The 19588-nt window shown below is 40.2% G+C and overlaps 1 protein-coding gene across 1 annotated transcript in view; it reads left to right on the top strand.

The window, feature by feature from the left end:
- The first annotated feature begins 16555 nt into the window (after positions 1 to 16555).
- The window catches only part of zgc:171482 (zinc finger protein), a 46455-nt gene continuing 43422 nt past the window's right edge, over positions 16556 to 19588 (top strand). The window contains exon 1 of the mRNA XM_033979824.2: positions 16556 to 16982. Within this exon, the coding sequence (XP_033835715.1) occupies positions 16938 to 16982 (45 nt within the window). The 5' untranslated portion in view covers positions 16556 to 16937. The remainder of the gene's footprint in view (positions 16983 to 19588) is intronic.

Here is a 19588-nt window from a genome sequence, read left to right on the forward strand (position 1 = left end):
TGAAAATCTGCATAATTTCAGGTTCTAAAACAACAAAAAAGGGTAACACCACATGTGCCCAATCTCCAAATGATCCTTACATGTCTAGTTGTCCATCAGTCGTTGAGTTATGTTACATTTCAGCAGGCATGGCAGCAGAAGCGGGGCATCCCATAGGTGCGCTCCTCTGTCCCCTGATGCACATTCCCTAAACAAGCACTCTCCAAAACACTGCTGGTTGCCATGGCAGTGAACTGGCCTGAGTAAATAAGAGACAGCGGGGGATGAAGGCCGGAGAGGGGTCAGAGGGAGACGAGAGGGGGGCGCGGGGCCTGTGTGTGGCTGTATACTGCCCCCGTGGGACCGATCCTGCCAGAGACATTAGGGTCTGCAAACATACAATGACATCTTCATTTAGTCAGAGCTGTTCCACTGTTTACATCACAGCCAGCGCGTAAAGAGCACGTGTATCGGGGGTAAAAGGGTCGTAATTCTAACGCCTTATCATCTTTTATTGGGAAGGGGCAACGCTTTATGTTTAAAAACCCTGGGAAGTCCTGTCTCAGTTGTTTGCATCTCCAGGTCAGTAGGAAACAGCTCATCACAACACACTTTTATTGGACTCTAATGCTGTGGAATATTGATACTAAACCTGATTATTTTTATTCCGCTCTGTTGTTTGTATCTCCAGACGGGGTCCTCCTCTCTGTGGGAGACCTGGGGCACGCTGGGGAGTAAGCATCACACCAGCCTGGACCCTGGACAAGCCTCCAAAGCTCATAATGATCCTGCCACCTCGCTACTACAACATCCTTTCTTTTTAATTATCTTGAAAACTTTTATAATTTGTAATAAAATAATTGAAACTCAAGCATGGTATGTGCAGAAAACATGGTAACAGGTGGAAAGTAAATACAAATATTCACTTTACAGTAGCTGACAGTAGCTCAGGGTTTGTCCACTGATCCAAAGGTTGCCGGTTCGAATCCCGCGTTCAACTTAAACATCAGTGGTTGAGCGGTCCGATCCAATGACTCGCAGGTTGACGGCGCGATTCCAGCTCCCACAGATGAATGCTGTGTGTGTGTGAATATGTGAGTGGTTCCTTGAATAAAATAAGTAAAATAAGTATAATTCCCATCATCCCAGTCCTCAGTTGTGTCATTGCTGTCTCTATTTTCTAGCCACACACACATAAAAACACACAACCAGAGCTCAAGAAAATGCATAAAACAAACAATTCAGCTTTAAACCGCTTAATTAAACTGTTTTGTGTAAAAGATTGATCTAAAATGCTACTCAAACTGCATAGAAACGTAACCAGTACCTAGAATTTCATGCATACTTTATCTTTTAGGGTATTCAAGTACAAATTTGGGAGCATGTTGAACTTCCATCCATCCATCCATCCATTTTCTTCCGCTTATCCACGGCAGCCGTCTAAGCAGGGACTCCCAGACTTCCCTCACCCCAGCCACGTCCTCCAGCTCCCCCAAGGTGTTCGGTGGATGTTGAAATTGTACTTTTACTTGAGTAGATATCTGGAATACTCGTTCTCCACTGCATGTTGAGCTACGTAGAACCAGTTGCCGGTACAAATCAAATGCATGGTAAGTAGTATGTTCTTGTTCAGATATGAAACTCTGCAAGAATCTACATTTCATATAAGCAATCTTACAGTGTAGTATGACAATTACAGGGTATACAGTTCTTCTATAGGCCGCCACAGTCCTTTTCCATAATCTAATCTTGAGGGCAGTTATAAATTAAATCAAACCCCAATCTAAATACACTTTCAATCAAATGAAATACCCATGTATCAATTTCTCCTCGATGTACTTTGCATGTAAAGGCCTATAAACAGGAAAAGAACGGCTCTACGCTGTGTATACCTTTAGCTGTTTGCTTCATTTAATGTGCCGGACACAAAAGAGTCCAGATAAGTTTAAATGCAGGACTTGGCATGTGTCCTGTGTTTATATGAGCCGTGTGACCTCACTCCTGACCTCAGTGGACTTGGACTGCAGGACACACTGTACACATATCTAATGGTCTGGGCTCTAAACAGCACATTGGAAGCCAGGTCTCCACAGAGCAGCCGACAGAGCGCACACACCAGACGCTACGCCGCACTGCAAAAAAATATCGAGATTAGTTAAGTCAACTTGAATTCAGAATGTTTATCTGAGTTTGAGGGGCTTTGTCTCGGTTTTCATATATTGTTTTTAGGGCTGTACAGTTAATCAAAAGGAGAAGATTTATTTGTAAGAGTAAGTGATACGCTTCAAGAGGTCTTCAGACAATCCTCAGCTACTAAAAGCGTGTGGTTTGAGCAGAGTTTAGACTTTTGGAGGAAGAAATGGCACAAAATTATGTCTTGTTCGTGTTCGGAAAATGAATATTGAATGAGTTATGAGTGAGAGTTTGTCGTGTTGCTTCGTATTTACTCTAAAAGGTAAGACAACTGCATTTACAACATGCATTTTCCGTGTTCATATGTAATGTCTGCAAAAGAAATTAGAATTAAAAAAAGAATTAAATCAAGACTACAATTCTGAAGTCACTTTTAAGGTCGTATATTATGCAGAATTAGCTTTTGTGAGCTTTAAGACGTGTTATAATGTTGCTACCTCCTCAAAAACAGACCTGGAGTTGCGTTTTGTTGCATTCTATTAGTCTGTCTGCATCTCCAAAGCTCAAAATGCTGTGTTCCACCTTGTGATGTCACGCAGTGGTAGTTTTCAAGCTAACAGCTCCTTTTTTTTAACCTTTAGTTCAGTAAAAATTGGCAACTCCAAGGCTGAACATATCCAAATGGTTCTAAAGAAGCTGTACGGAGTTTAGAAACACAGTGGAGCACTTCCTGTATCACCACATGACATCACAAGGTGGAACAGAGTGCTTTGTACAAGTTTGAGAGAAGAACTGAGCCTAAACTTGCAGGATTTGTGTGTTAAACAAGTATGAATGAAACAAAACACAACTCCAGGTCTGTTTGGGACGAGGAAACGACATTATAACAGATCAATATTCTTTTTTTGCAGTGTTCGAATTAGCATCTCAGCGTGGGCTCGAGGTGGTTACAAACTGTTTAAATATCTATCAGCAGCCTATAAATTAAATATAATACTGGATATATTTGAGCCCGCCCTTCCTCTGTTCATTTAGAACGTGTTACTGACATGCAGACACAAGCAGGGCACAGTGGTCGCCCGTGACATTTTAGACGTGCTTCTCTGTGGGTGGTCATTGTGTGTGTCAGTATAGTGCCAGTCCTGCGCCTTTAAATGCATATTCAACACTGCGAGACTACACACTGAACACAGACCTTTGTGTTATTAACATAAGCGTTAGTCACTGCACAAATATAGTTAATGTGCACTGTCAAACAAGCCTTCACTTTGCTTAGAGGAAGTAGAAAAAATCCTTCGCAGACAGCAGTTTGTAAGATGAATGTTGGATTACAAAAACAGACTATTTTAAGCACCTCTGATGGCTGCACAAAGGCATGTTTTACACTGATACCAGGAACTCCTCAAATGATGTCTCGGGTAGTCTTTACAGGCGTGTTACGAGAATTATTATATCAATGAAAGCTGGAATAAGAATTTTGGGGACAGTATTTATCATGTATACATTTTCTTTACACTACTTTTGCTATAAGATTTGAGCTGTAAAAGGTTAAATTAATAACTTTTCTTACTCATTATAGATGCAAACTAACTACTGAAGTGGCTCTTTCTGCTATTTATTTAATGCATTAAAGGTTTTTGTGGTATAAATCTGCTCTTGGTCTATTGTGTCAATGGAATTTAGTTTCAATATTATGTTTATCGTCTATATTTGGTAGCAATATATCGCAAAATGTTCAAAATGTGTTATCTAACAGGTCTATCTCTAAAACAGGGGTGTCAAATTCGCGGCCCGGGGGCAAATTGCGGCCCGCGAGATGATATTTTGTGGCCCCGCAGGATAATATGAAAGTTTAATGTTAGCGTGGTATTCAACAAATGACGATGTATATCCATAAAATCCACAAGAATTGGCATATTTCCTCATGTATGTTGACTGAGCGATGACTTTTGAGAAGATTTGAACAAAGCTTTTTTTGTGGAATACCTGATAAATCCAGCGTCACCCAGACTTGGCTAATTTGAGTTCGAGACCCTTGCTCTACAGTATTAAACGAACTTATTTTAATGGATTCTTTGTCCAGATCTAGGTTTAGTTTGTTTTCATACCTGGCAGTTAAAAATAATCTATTAAAACAGACTAAATGAGCAGAAGACCAGATGAACCTCTTTGGATTAGCATAAATTCTTCCCAAAAAAAACAAGTCTGTATCTCTCTGAAGAGTCATAAAACAATCAGGTCATTACAAACCGTAACAGTGATCAACGAGCCAACACAGCTGTCAGTCACATTCTGGCCCCGCGAACTCAACTGAAGGCAGAAAACTGTAGGAAATGATGGAGATTGAATTAGTGAAATAACAGTCTTTGCACAAACACGCACGCAGGTTCCTGTAGAGCCGGCTCAGGCGCGCTCACACTAATTCTGTTTGATAGTTTTAGGAGCCCCCACTTCCATTTCTCTCAGAGCGCTCACTATGTTTAAACACTCGCAGCTTTTTATTAGATTTGCTGTTTGGTCAGTGCAATTGGACGCCCTAGTAAAGTCCAGGCGAGCTACAAATGCAAAATACTGTACACTCTGAGATGCAAGTACTAGTAGCTTTAACCTCCTGAGACCTGGTGTCCTCATCTGTGGACAACACATTTTGGATTGTTTAGGCCACAGTGCAAATTTTTAGAAGAACAGCAACAAGAACATGTTCAATTTTGAATATTTCTAAGAGTTTAGAATATTATTTTTTTTGTTTATTTTTATTTTATTTTTTTATTTAATTATTTTTATTTAATTATTTTATTTTTATTTGTTTTTATTATTATTTTTATTATATATTTTTTATTTTTTATTTACTTATTTTTTTTATTTTTTTATTTGATTAAAGCTCGGGTCTCAGGAGGTTAAAAGTCCCTTAAAACAAAAAACAAAAAACAATGCCAGGCTGTGTCTTGTAGTATAAAAATCCACTCTCACCTTTTGAATTATACAACATTTCAAAGATCAGCAATATGAAAGAAACTGTTCAGGGCAGTGGAAGTTGAAGTGTAAAAGAGTACAGCTGATTATTTATTCATTAAATTTGGCTGAACCTATTAAAAATGATCCCTCATATTATGACGGTGGGGGCTGTGGGTCAGTATTCAATTTACACAAGAATTAAAACATGTGTAGGCTCTAGGCTGCTTGAGAAAATAAGGATATAAGTGTAGTAAATATATTTTAGGCAGGTCTGAATATTAATGTGAAAAGATAAGCTCACACTGACAATGATCAGAAGCGCTCTAGGGACATCTAGTGCTTCAAAGTGAATCCTACAAACAGGATGAAGTGACGTAAAAAGATACAAGCTCCACTGAGAAGAAGATACGTTTTAGAATTAATTATTTGATTGCTTTACGATGACATTTTCATAGATTTAAACCTCAATAAGATTTGTTAAACAGGGCTTTGTGTGGTTAAAGGGCCCATATTATGCTATTTTCTGATGTTATAATGTTGTTTCTTCATCACAAACAGACCTGGAGTTGTGTTTTGCTTAATTCACACATGTTGAACACACAAACGCAGCAGATTTAGGCTGTGTTCTTCTTTTAAACTGAAAAAAAAACCCCACTCTGTTCCACCTTGTGATGTCATGTGGTAATACAGGAAGTGCTCGACTGTGTTTATAAACTCCATACACCTTCACTAGAATCATTTAGATCATTTCAGCCCAATCTCTACTGAAAAAAGTAAAAGGTAGCTGTCACAAAAGTCAATGTTGTGTAATATTGAACCTTTCATGAAATACTTTTTCCCGTCTATTCCTCCGATTGATCGTTCTCAGACAGTGACAGATGGATTTCACAAAGCACAGTGAAGAGTGAAATTTCAGGAGAAGCAAACTGCTGTAGTTACCTTTGAAAAGCATCATAAAGACATAAAGACCAGCCCTGACATGTAACTTTAGAATAAGGTCCTATATATAAATACATATAAATAATCTGCCTTATTTTTGAGGAGGTAGCGACATTATAACATGGCTCAAAGCTCACAAGAGTCAAATTTGTGTAATATATGACCTTTAATTGGGACCTGCTGGTATAAACATAAGGCCTCCACACTTAAAAAGAAAAATCAAAGTAACGGCTAGTACCAAAGTACATCTCCCACATGTTAGTTCCATATAAACCGTTTCACACTCTGAGGACTTCAGGGACCGGCCTCCTGCTGGAGCCCAGAGTCAGGACTAAACCAGGACTAAACCAGGACTAAACCAGGACTAAACCAGGACTAAATCAGGACTAAACCAGGACTAAACCAGGACTAAACCAGGACTAAACCAAGGCTAAACTAGGACTGAACCAGGACTAAACCAGGACTAAACCAGGACTAAACCAGGACTAAATCATGACAGAACCAGGACTAAACCAGGACTAAACCAGGACTTAACCAGGACTAAACCATGACAGAACCAGGACTAAACCATGACAGAACCAGGACTAAACTAGGACTAAACCAGGAATAAACCAGGACTAAACCAGGACTAAACCATGACAGAACCAGGACTAAACCATGACAGAACCAGGACTAAACCATGACAGAACCAGGACTAAACCAGGACTAAACCAGGACTAAACCCGGACTAAACCATGACAGAACCAGGACTAAACCATGACAGAACCAGGAATAAACCAGGACTAAACCATGACAGATCCAGGACTAAACCAAGGCTAAACTAGCACTGAACCAGGACTAAACCAGGACCAAACCAGGACTCAACCAGGACTAAACCAGAACGAAACTAGGATTGTATCGGGTCTGAACCAGGACTGAACCATGACTAAACCAGGACTAAACAAGGACTGAACTGGGTCTGAATTGGGTCTGAACCAGGACCGAACCAGTGATAAACCAGAACTAAACCAGGACTAAACCCGAACTAAACCAGGACTAACTGCTTTGACAATGTTTAAACCCAGGCTCATGACAGTCCTTTTTATGACTGAAAAGTTTTTATTCTGCACTTGTCTCCTTTAATATTAATCTTATGATGATTATTTATGTTTTAATTTGTTGTATTGTGATTTTAATGCCTTTTCTTATTCTGTAAAACACTTTGAATCACTGTGTATGAACTGCCTTGCTTGTTCTCTGTATGTGCTTGTATATGTACTGAAGTGTAACGCACAGAACCAACCTCTAGATGGCGACACTCATCTTCTATAACCCCACACATGTGATCCTGTACGTCCCCAAGAAACTCCTGAAGCTAAAGAGGCAGCGTTTTATAAGTTGCTGTAACGTGCAACATTGGATACAGTCAGATCACTGCCTCTTGGACCATGAGACCGGATCTGAGCACACATAAATACACGAGTTGTTAGTGTAAAAATACTGCCCCAGACATGTGCTGACGAGGATCATGTTTGTGAACGAGAGCACTGTCTGATCTGTCTGACGCCGCTCTGTATCATCTTCATGCAACGTCACTTTCTTCTTCTTCTTCTTCTTCTGATTCGTGCAGTGTAATGAGAGACGTGAGACTGCAGGGACGAGAGGGAACAGTCAGGACTTATGAAGATGCTTTATATAAGGCGAGGATGGATGGGACGATGACAATCAAGAATGCAGAGTGCTTTGTTTTGCAATAGGCTGGTCTTATTACATGGACAACAATGCAGAAATAAAAATAACCCTGCACAAACACCTGCTGTGATCTGATCAAACCGGTCCATCTTAACTAATGCAAAGCGAGTGCCAATACTGAGGAAATGCAAACTAATTCGGCCATTAAAGCAGTGCTAATTGGATATTTTATTCCCAAATGAGCAAATTAAATTACACTGAAATACTGCAGTGTAATATTTAGCCTCCTCTAACTTGCAGAGTACATGGAATAATCCTAGTATATGTGTCTATGTTGGGTGGTCTGCGGGGGGCACGGCACTTGTTTGTTCTCTGGGGTGTTCCAAGTGCTGACATAAGAACATTAATTTTGATTTAGCCGCTGTGAGTGTCAGCTATACTCTATATGTGGCCTGCTGTAAATGATCTGAGCGTGAGGTTTGCTGATTATGTTGAAATCAAATCTGCTTCACCGGATTAAGTCACCTGTTCTCAATCCACACCTGATTAAAGGACAGGCTCATTCATATTTGCAGAAGTACACGTTTCTGTATCTGTGATTTTTTAGCATTTCAGCGCGTGCTCATGTGGTTCTCGCTGAGCTCTTTCTATTCAAAAGCCCTTCGCTATTCTTCAGATTTATTCATGGGTTTTGAAGTGATAAAAATTTTGAACAGTTGCCATAGCAATTAACGAAAACTAAAATGTTCAATGTTACAGTTGGCATCCATCATAGTAATGTATTTGACTTCTGTAGTGCTTTTCCCAAGTGCGAAATGACACTTTACTTTACAAATTTCGTGGATTATTCGTTCTCTCCACACAGTCACAGCTGCCTTGGGGTAGACTGACGAAAGCGAGGCTGTTAATCTGTGCCATTCGCCCCACGCAGGACCAAACTTGGCCAAATGGTGACGTCTATCAGAGGATCAAAGTCATGGAACACATGACCTGCCCGTGTCAGGAACTGTGGGTCCTTTTCAACCTTCAAGAACACTCTGAAACATTGGTTGAAAAATAATCAAACATGCTCACACAGGTAGATTATCTTCTTCTCGGGGCCTCTTAACCTCCTGAGACCCGAGCTCTTGCAGGACTTTATTTGCAAAAACTATTAAGTGCTTGAACACATACATTTTGTGTAAAAAACAAAATGAGAAACAATTGTGCCTCTAGGAACAATGCGTCTAATTTGTGCTGCTGACAGGCGCAGGAACACGTATGCCTTTAAATAAAAATAAAATAAAATGAATAAATAAATAAATAAATAAAATAAAAAAATTAATTAAAATACAATTAAAAAATAAAATAATACATAATAAAATTAAAAAAAAAATAAATAAATAAAAAAAAAAAATCAAAATAAAATAAATAAATATTCTAAACTCTTAGAAAATATTCAAAATTGAACATGTTCTTGTTGCTGTTCTGCTAAAAATTTGCACTGTGGCCTAAACAACCCAAAATATGTTGTCCACAGATGAGGACACCAGGTCTCATGGTCTATTGTGGTTAACTTGTTGTCTATGTGCACTTTTGTCTCGTCTGTGTGTTTCTTTAAATGTTGTTTCTGACCTGCCTTAGGACGACGGATGTAAACTCGCTATTGTGCTAATCCCGGCATATTTACATGTTGATTAATATGCACTGTCCTAACTTAAATAAATAATGACCACAACAATCACATTCAAACACAGATAAGGTTGAAGAAGTGTCTTGTTGAAGGACACAACAGCACTGTGCACTAGAGTATCCCCGGTGGTGTCTCATCCGAGGACCAATCAGACCCAGCCCTGCTTAGCGCCTCAGATCTGATGAGACGACACATTCTGAGGAGGGATGGTCCCGTATCCGGTTCAGTCATCGATGTTAGGTCATGTCTGGCTGTCTTGGTTTAGCCCTCATGTCTATTTAAAATTTGCTAATTAACTAAAAAGGAGATTGGACAACTATGCCATCATTAGTCTCGCTTTTATACATTTCTTTGTAACTACAATAAAAAACAAAACAACTGTCAAACGGCTGACAAGTGAGACGCAGTGCTCCCCCCGAGGAGACTGTCATATGTAAAAAACATTTTATGTTTTAAGTTATTCTTGATGTAAAACGTTTGAAAATCAGCTGCATATGAAAACTGGAACAAAGAGCAGAGTTTTGGCTCAGTAAACCGACTCAGCCATGTGGAACGATCCCCCACTCGAGCCGCATCAGAGCGTGGCGTCTGTGTGCTGCGCTGCACCTCTTTGTTTTCAAATACAGTGAAATACTGGACCGTCCACCAGCAGACAGGGCCAGCAGGCTGCCCCCAGACCCTGGACCAGAGTCAGGCAGCACGGGCCAGTATCACGGCAGCCAACGCCAGCAGATGCACCGCTCTGAAGTCCACATCAGAAAACCAGGGCCCACCGTTTGAAATGTTTTCCTCTCACATAAACACACAAATTCACCGCTAAATATAAACAGCCCTGGGCCCAGGAACTCGCAATAGAAGTGAAATCTGACGGCTCCTTTTTAATCTCCTGCCATTTTCATCCCTTCTCTGCTTTCTGCTAAGATAAAGTTTCCTCATTGAAGCTGTTTTAAGGAGCTTTACACTTTAGCGATTCAAATTGAACTAACTGTTTGAATTATGTGTGTATTTTTTTTTATTATTATTCACGTCTCAGTTGTCAAAATGTCCAAGTGAGATCATTTGTTTACATCGATCAGATAAATCTATTGTGCCAGATTAACAGAGAAAGGCGGTATTTTAGCATGGCCCCGGCTCCTTGCTCCTCCAGAGTTCTTTTGTGTCTAATAGTGGATTAGCTCAGGCTTATGAAAGTTGTAAAGCAGAAAGAATGAGCATCGATCCAGCCGCTCAATGCAGAGTAACACAAAAACACCAGCTCTTGTTTTTCTCCGCCTTGTCGTTCTCCGTCCTTCCATTTAAGGACACAAACGCTGCTTTGCATATTAACCCTGAGCAATTAGAAAACAGCAAAGTTATTTTTACACAGCAGTACAAAGTTGAAAGGGGCACGGTGTAACTTTTCTGGTAGAGGCTTGTCTCCATGGAGATGTTATTGCTGTCCCTGGAATCTTCTACAGTATGGCATTAAACGTTTCATAGTGCACCTTTAAATGGAAGTACTTTAAAGTAAATATTACTCTGTTTCCTGATCCATGTTACACAAACAGACCTGGAGTTGTGTTTTGTTTCATTCACACATGTTTAACACACAAACGCTGCATATTTAGGCTGAGTTCTTTTCTCAAACTGAAAACACCTCGTGATGTCATCATGTGGTAATACAGGAAGTGCTCCACTGTATTTTTAAACTCCACACACCTTCACTAGAATCTTTTGCATGATTCCAAACCCCGGAACTGCCGATCTCGACTGAACTAAAGGAAAAAGGGAGTTGGTAACTTGAAAACTGTTGCTTCATGACATCACAAGGTGGAACGGAGCATTTTGAGGTTTGGAGATGTGGACAGACTAATATTAAAGTGTTACTCAAACATGTGTGAATGAAACAAAACACAACTCCAGGTTTTTGAAGAGGTAATAACATCATAACATGTTTAAAGGTATAAATTTGCATATATGTGTCATGTAGGACCTTTAATAATTGTCCTGTTGTTTGGGCTGATGCTTTAGGACCTGCCCTGGAGCTGCTGCTGTTTGATAAATTGGTCCCTTCATCTTTTTCTCAGTGCAACTGAGTCACTGTGTGAGTGTGTGTGTATGTGTGGTGTGTGTATGTGTTCAGTGAGTGCGTTCAGGTGTGTGTATGTGTTCAGTGTGTGCGTTCATGTGTGTGTATGTTCAGTGTGTGCGTTGTTGTGTGGTTTGTGTGTATATGTTCAGTGTGTGCATTCACATGTGTATATGTGTTCAGTGTGCGCATGTATTCAGTGTGTGCGTTCATTTGTGTATATGTTCAGTGTGTGTGTACGCGTGTGTGTATGTTCAGTGTGTGCGTTGTCGTGTGGCTTGTATGTATGCATGTTCAGCGTGTGCGTTTTTGTGTGTATATGTTCAGTGTGTGCGTTCATGTGTGTATATGTGTTCAGTGTGTGCGTTCACGTGTGTATATGTGTTCAGTGTGTGCGTTGTCGTGTGCCTTGTGTGTATATGTGTTCAGTTTGTGCGTTGTCATGTGGCTTGTGTGTATATGTGTTCAGTGTATGTACATGTTCAGTGTGTGCGTTGTCGTGTGGCTTGTGCGTATATGTGTTCAGTGTGTGCGTTGTCGTGTGGCTTGTGTGCATACGTGTTCAGTGTGTGCGTTGTCGTGTGGCTTGTGCGTATATGTGTTCGGTGTGTGCTTAGTCGTGTGGCTTGTGTGTATATGTGTTCGGTGTGTGCTTAGTCGTGTGGCTTGTGTGTATATGTGTTCAGTGTGTGCGTTGTCGTGTGGCTTGTGTGTATACGTGTTCAGTGTGTGCGTTGTCGTGTGGCTTGTGCGTATATGTGTTCAGTGTGTGCGTTGTCGTGTGGCTTGTGTGTATACGTGTTCAGTGTGTGCGTTGTCGTGTGGCTTGTGCGTATATGTGTTCAGTGTGTGCGTTGTCGTGTGGCTTGTGTGTATATGTGTTCAGTGTGTGCGTTGTCGTGTGGCTTGTGTGTATATGTGTTCAGTGTGTGCGTTGCCGTGTGGCTTGTGTGTATATGTGTTCAGTGTGTGCGTTGCCGTGTGGCTTGTGCGTTTGTGGCAGTTACATTGTCAGGCGTGTGAAGTGTTTTGGTTTCCTGACACGGGCTGCTGTCAGTGTGTGTGAAAGGCTGTACTAGGGGCCCATTCTCCCACAGTGAACACACACACACACACACACCCGGAGAAAAATGGAGCGTCAGAAAAGAGCAGATAATGACGCACAAAAACACAACGAGGCACTGACATTGTCTCCAGAGTTCTACATTTCCAGTAAATGATAGTGAATGATTCCCAAGCCAAAAGATCAAGAGCTAAAGGCACTAAATGTTCCACTGGAGTGATTTATGATTTGGTTTTCATTTTACTGCTCAAAGACTCACTTGTTTACACCTTAAAATATGAGCTCGTTTACGACTGATTAGACTGGATTTTTAATTAACAATTTAAGTCAAACTTTATTTCTCCATTTAAAAAAAACAACCACAGTGGAGGTCATAAAGGAACAGGCGTAATAACTGGCACTAACTACTACTACTACCACGACTACTGCTTACTACTTAACTACTACTATACCTTACTACTCACTACTACTTATTACTAACTACTACTAACTACTTACTACTTCTACTTCCTACTATTACATCCTACTACTACCTCCAACTGCTATCACTACTAGTACTTCTACGTCCTACTACAACTACTTCCTACAAAAAGAACACCAACAACTACTACTACTACTTATTACTAACTACTACTTACTACTTCATACTACTAACTACTTACTACTATCAACTGCTTCTACTACTACTACTACTACTTCCTACTACAACAACAATTACTACTACTACTACTACTAAAACTACTTCCTACAATAACTACTACAACAACTCCTTTTATGTCATACTACTTCCTACTACAACTACTGCTACTAAAGGCACTTCCTACAACAACAATTACTACTAGTGCTACTACTAATACTACAACAACAACTACTACTACTACTACTGCTTACTACTTAACTACTACTCACTACTACTACTACACCTTACTACTTCTTACTACTCACTACTACTTACTACTTATTACTAACTACTACTAACTACTTACTACTTCTACTTCCTACTATTACATCCTACTACTACCACCTCCAACTGCTATCACTACTAGTACTTCTACGTCCTACTACAACTACTTCCTACAAAAAGAACAACAACAACAACAACTACTACTACTACTTATTACTAACTACTACTTACTACTTCATACTACTAACTACTTACTACTCTCAACTGCTACTACTGCTACTGCTATTGCTACTACTACTACTACAACAACAATTACTACTACTACTACTAAAACTACTTCCTACAACAACTACTACAACAACTACTTTTATGTCATACTACTTCCTACTACAACTACTGCTACTAAAGCCACTTCCTACAACAACAATTACTACTAGTGCTACTACTAATACTACAACAACTACTACTACTACTATTTCCTTCTCCTTCTCAGACATAATAGGCCCTAAATAAATCACATTTATAAAGTAATCTTAAGAGTAGATACAAATTACTTTATCTTTATGTGATTGTTGTTTTAACTTATGACCAGGACTCAAATAATGTATAAATAATAAAATACATTTTACACAGTGGACAATACTTTAAAATAATTTGATTTAATGCAACATCTATAAGAATCATTGAATATTATGGAGATGATTTTATCACAATGTGCCTATCAATCCAACTTCAATTTCACAAAGAGCTGAGCTACAGGAAAAGTCATCCAGAAATAGCAAAAATTCCAAACTTGCCAAGGTTTAAGATGTTCCCAGACCGTGCCGAAGACAGTGCCTCACATATCCATGATTTACAGGTCGAAGCGCAGGTGACACATTCTAGACGTTCACAGGGCAAAGGAGCCTGACCCTGCAGCTGGTCACCCCAAAACTCTCTACACTCTAAGTTGGGAGAGAAACATTGACCTATGTGACCTATGTGAATCTGTGTTTCAGTTCAACCCTCCCTCTTCCCTCCCTCTTCCCTCCCTCTTCCCTCCCTCTTCCCTCCCTATTCTCTCCCTCTTCCCTCCATGTTCCCTCCCTCTTCCCACCCTCTTCCCTCCCTCTTCCCTCCCTCTTCCCTCCCTCTTCCCTTCAGGAGTGAGCAGCACAAACCTGGAGAGTGATACTTTCACTTTTTTGGTGGAAGTTCCATGGTGATGTTATTGTTTTGCCTGCTACTAATTCTACTACTACTATTTCTACTTCTACTACAACTATCTGTAGTACTGCTACAACTACAACAATTTCTACAACTACTACAACTACAACTATTTCTACATCTATTCTACTACTACTACAACTACTACAATTTCTACTACTACAACAGCTATTTCTACTACTATAAGAACTAGAACTATTTCAACAACTACGACTACTATTTGTACTACTGCTACTACAACTATTCTACTACAACAACTTTTTTCATTACTACTACAACTACTTCTACAACTACTATTTTCACTACAACTACAACTACTTCTACAACTATTCTACTACTACAACAACTATTTTCACTACAACTACAACTATTTCTACAACTATTCTACTACTACAACTACTCCTAATACTACAACAGCTATTTCTACTACTATAAGAACTAGAACTATTTCAACTACTACAACTACTATTTGTACTACTGCTACTACAACTATTTCTACTATTACCACTACTACACCTATTTCTACTTCTACTACAACAACTACTACTACTACTACTACTACCACAAATCAGCAGACATAATAAGTGAAGATACCAGTCAGATCTGTGGAGTGGCGGTCCCAATCACAGTAAGAGTATGTGTTTTTGTCAAGAGATTATTGAACAATAGAAACACCTGCAATTCACTGGCTAACGATATACAAGTACAACTACTACTACAACTACTACAATTTCTACTACTACAACTACAACAATTTCTGCAACTACTACAACTATTTCTACAACTATTCTACTACTACAACTACTCCAATTTCTACTACTACTACTACAACAGCTATTTCTACTACTATAAGAACTAGAACTATTTCGACAACTACTACTATTTGTACTACTGCTACTACAACTATTTCTACTATTACCACAACTACACCTATTTCTACTTCTACAACAACAACTACTACTACTACTACTACTACTACCACAAATCAGCAGACATAATAAGTGAAGATACCAGTCCGATCTGTGGAGTGGCGGTCCCAATCACAGTAAGAACTTAATTATTGAACAATAGAAACACCCGTAATTCACTGACACACGATGTATACGTTTAAAGTCACATTGTGCAACATCCCAGGCCACACAAGCTCCAAACAGACCACAGTGACCGTCTCCTGAATCATACAACAAAACACAAGACTTAACGTGGACGCCATTATTGAGTCATGACGACGAGCTCCACGTGCAGGAGCCTCAGATGTGCGCTCACTACTCCGAAATAACCCAAGTACAAGACCAAAAAACTTACATAATGATTCACAGAGTATGCAGCTCCGGCTCCTCTGTCTTCACACCTGAAATAAAAGGCTTTCTAAAAATAAACCCTTGTTTGTGTTTGCTAAAATGTGAGTCATACCCTGCGATATTTGCAAACTAGTGTTCTTTCCTCAAAACATCTTTAGCTCAGACTTGAAGCTAAATCTATTTTCAGTGAGGATTCTGTCACAGGATTCTAATGGAATGCTGTAATTGCATTGTTTTTGTGCGCAGAATAAAATTAAAGCCAGACCCTGCTGTGTTCCAAGACGCGCAATCACCATGGTAATAACTGACCATTTGACCATGACTGACATTTATCACTGTCTGTTCACGCGGGTTGGCAGCACGTGTTGAGGCTATTAAAGGAGACACGAGACAATAAAACACAAGGCCATTTGCTCTTCCATTACCTTTACGCGCTATAACGTTACAAAACTGCAATCTACAAACGCCTCTTCCAACAAATCATCCAACTAAACCACCAAATTAGCACAAAAGTGATGCTGAAAGACACAAATCTACATCCCTCCCCCCGTTTGCAGTTGCAGCGTGGAGACATTTCTGACACTCGATCCAAACGCGTTTTCATGACAGCTGATCTTCACGCTGGCGCACCGTGCGTAAAGCTCCTCTCTCCACCAGTGTTCCCACTCATTTGATGCGAGTGGGGCGCAGCGTGAGCACCACACACGCGGGGTGGACGAGAGCGCGTTCTTCCTTCAGACCTTCTGGCTACAATTTCCTCTCTCTCAGTCTGCTCCTGCCCGCGCCAGGGATCGCTCCGCTCCAGTTTGGTGCCGCTGTCGTCAAAAGTTTAAGTAGTGGGTAAAAGATAAAAAAAGGTTCAACGCGGAGAGGAGCGCACGGGAGTAACAGGAGACACGAGAGGCAGTGGGAAAAGGAAGAAAACATAAACAACACGCTTCGTTTTTGATACTGTTACCACGGAAACGACTGGAGAGCGAGCGCAGTCGAGTTTGGACGCGGTGAACGGAGAAGGTGCGCGGAGGATTACGCAGAGCGGCTCGCGGATGGTGGTGGATTTTAGCGAAGAGGAGTCGCTGCCTCTGTGCAAGGTGAGTGATGGACAGACCAAGGACAGCCCGTATGCATCGATTTGTCCATGAGGAGATTCAAACGCGCGCTTTGAGTTCATGAAAGTAGTTCCAACTCCAAACCTGCAATTTTACGAGCAACAATTTGAACACCAAATCAAAACACCACAAATTTGATAAATGTTTCCAAGAACCTGTGAATATAAGCTCCTTTCTACACTAAAACTAATTAATTTTCTTTCTGTCTCTGCTTTCTACTCCCAGGAAACAATCTAATCCAAACATTCAAGAAAAGTTTTATAGAATTTAATCAATTATAAACCACCTTTTGCCAGTGCCAAGCTATTTCTAACCCAATTTGCGGCTGACTTTCTGGTATCATTGGACAAAACAAGTCTGCTCGTCTATTGCTTTATTGCTTCGCACTGGCAGGATACCAACAAATTGGCTTGTCTGTCCTGTCCTCCACCGCAACTGTACACAAACGCACTCCCACTATATCACTCATTCAGTCACATTCAATATGTACACGCTGCACTGGGAAGACATTGATGTTTTATTAGAGCTCCTCTGACAGTGAACTCCAATACGTCTCCTCTATTCAAACTCCATGCCTTTGGAGCTTCATACTCTGTTTACATATGGGTATTGATTAAAGCGTGTGCATGAGGTCCTGGTCCTCTGCTGGGATCGATTATTTCTAACTCTAACCCGGATCACTGCAGCCACTACTGTCTTTGAGCGATAATGGGCCATGATAAAAACAGACAGGTGAACTTTTTACCCCTAGAAATGCATTTATTTATTGATTATCTGTCCTTATAAATTAAACACAATATGATCCAGCCATAAACAGTGAAGATTTCTGTCAGTTTTGATGCTTAAACTGTGATCGGGTTAATCGAGTAATGTGTGTTTATGCCCGTCCCAAACCTGGATAATTAAAGAACGGGATGTAAAGTGAACGCTAATGATTGAAGTGTAAATAAATAAATAAAAGAGACACCAAAACATCAAATTTAGATAGCAGTATGAATGGTGTACGCATGCAAAACAACACAATATATACGATTATTCTGTGTTTTATAACCTTGCGTAATATCAGGATCGTAATTTGCAGTTGTTAATGAACACAGAAGTGCGCTTATGATTGTAGTTTACGTTAAAATGGCAGTACACTTGGGGGGGACGGGGCGTTGCTGTGGATAGGAAACCCAAAAGGAAAGGTGTAACCCAACAACTCAGATTTAGGTCAACGTCTTTAGCACAAATGGAGCCAAAGTGAGAAGTAGCCCAGACATGACACGTTCATTAGCATGTTCATAATGTGGAACGCTGAGGGAGCTTCTCTGCAGCTAGGTTGGAGCTTTTTTTTTTCCTCTTTCTGTCTGCGTGTCTCTTGGGATACTGGAAAGAGTGTGATTAAGTGACCGGCAAACAGGTGAAGGCATAGACGCTTTGTTTTCCCTGCAAATAAAGTGTAGTATTAAGCTGTATCTGTATTGAAAAAAACTGTTACAAATGATGTGGAAGCCGTGCAGGGTGCTTTATTTTAGCTGGAACGAGATAGGTGGAGCACAGCATTTGGAAATCTATTCATGCTGATTATACTGCCCTTGGTTTCGTGGGTTACTTTGATAAATGCCACTACTACCCAAAGGTATAAGAGCTGCAGCGGGTTTGGAGATACTTTCCATACAGTTTGGCCTCCTTAGACTCGCCAAGTTCTAATGCTTCTTCATTTGTCTCGTTTCTAACATAAATAGTCCTAATGTCCCTCTCAAGCCTAATTTTTAAAGTACTAGCTGTATTTTGGATTAGAAGCAGTGGGTTTTATATATAAGTTCTAAGGTGGAGGTTAAAGGTCGCATATTATACCTATGTTATAATGTTGTTTCTTCATCACAAACAGACCTGGAGTTGTGTTTTTTTTTTTGTTTCATTCACACATATTTAACACACAGACCCTGAGTTCTTCTCTTAAACTCTATACACGTTAACTAGAAACATTTGGGATCATTTCAGTCCCGGAATTGCCAATCTCGATGGTAAAAGGTAGATGGTAACTTGAAAACTACCACTACATGACATCACAAGGTGGAACAGAGCATTTTGAGCTTTGGAGATGTACACAGACTAATAAGTGTTACTAAAACATGCGAGAATGAAACAAAACACAACTACTGTACAGGTAATGTTTTTGAAGAGACAACATACACATATAACATGGTTTAAAGCTCACAAGAGTCATTTTTGCTTAATATAGGACCTTTTACTGTCCATGTAGGGAAACTTATCCTCTGCATTTGACCCATTCTTCAAGGAGCAGTGGGCGGTGCTACAGTGACCCATCTCTAGGTCTTGAGCTAGACTTTTTCAAGACAACCTTAGCTGGATGATTGTAACTATGGTGCAGGTTTTCAGTTAATTGAAAAGCAGGAAAGCCCTAAGAAAGCCAGACCAGAAACAGGGAGAAACGTGCCAACTTCACACAAAAATGGCTCGGAGATCAAACCCAAAACCTTCCTGCTGTGAGGTGAGAGTTCCGTCCACTCTGCCACCATGCCTCCCACACCGTCCTAGTACATTACACTCTTAAATTGGCATCATGAAGAAGAGATAGGACT

Source organism: Periophthalmus magnuspinnatus, chromosome 15, assembly GCF_009829125.3.
Source record: "Periophthalmus magnuspinnatus isolate fPerMag1 chromosome 15, fPerMag1.2.pri, whole genome shotgun sequence".
Taxonomy (NCBI): domain Eukaryota; kingdom Metazoa; phylum Chordata; class Actinopteri; order Gobiiformes; family Gobiidae; genus Periophthalmus; species Periophthalmus magnuspinnatus.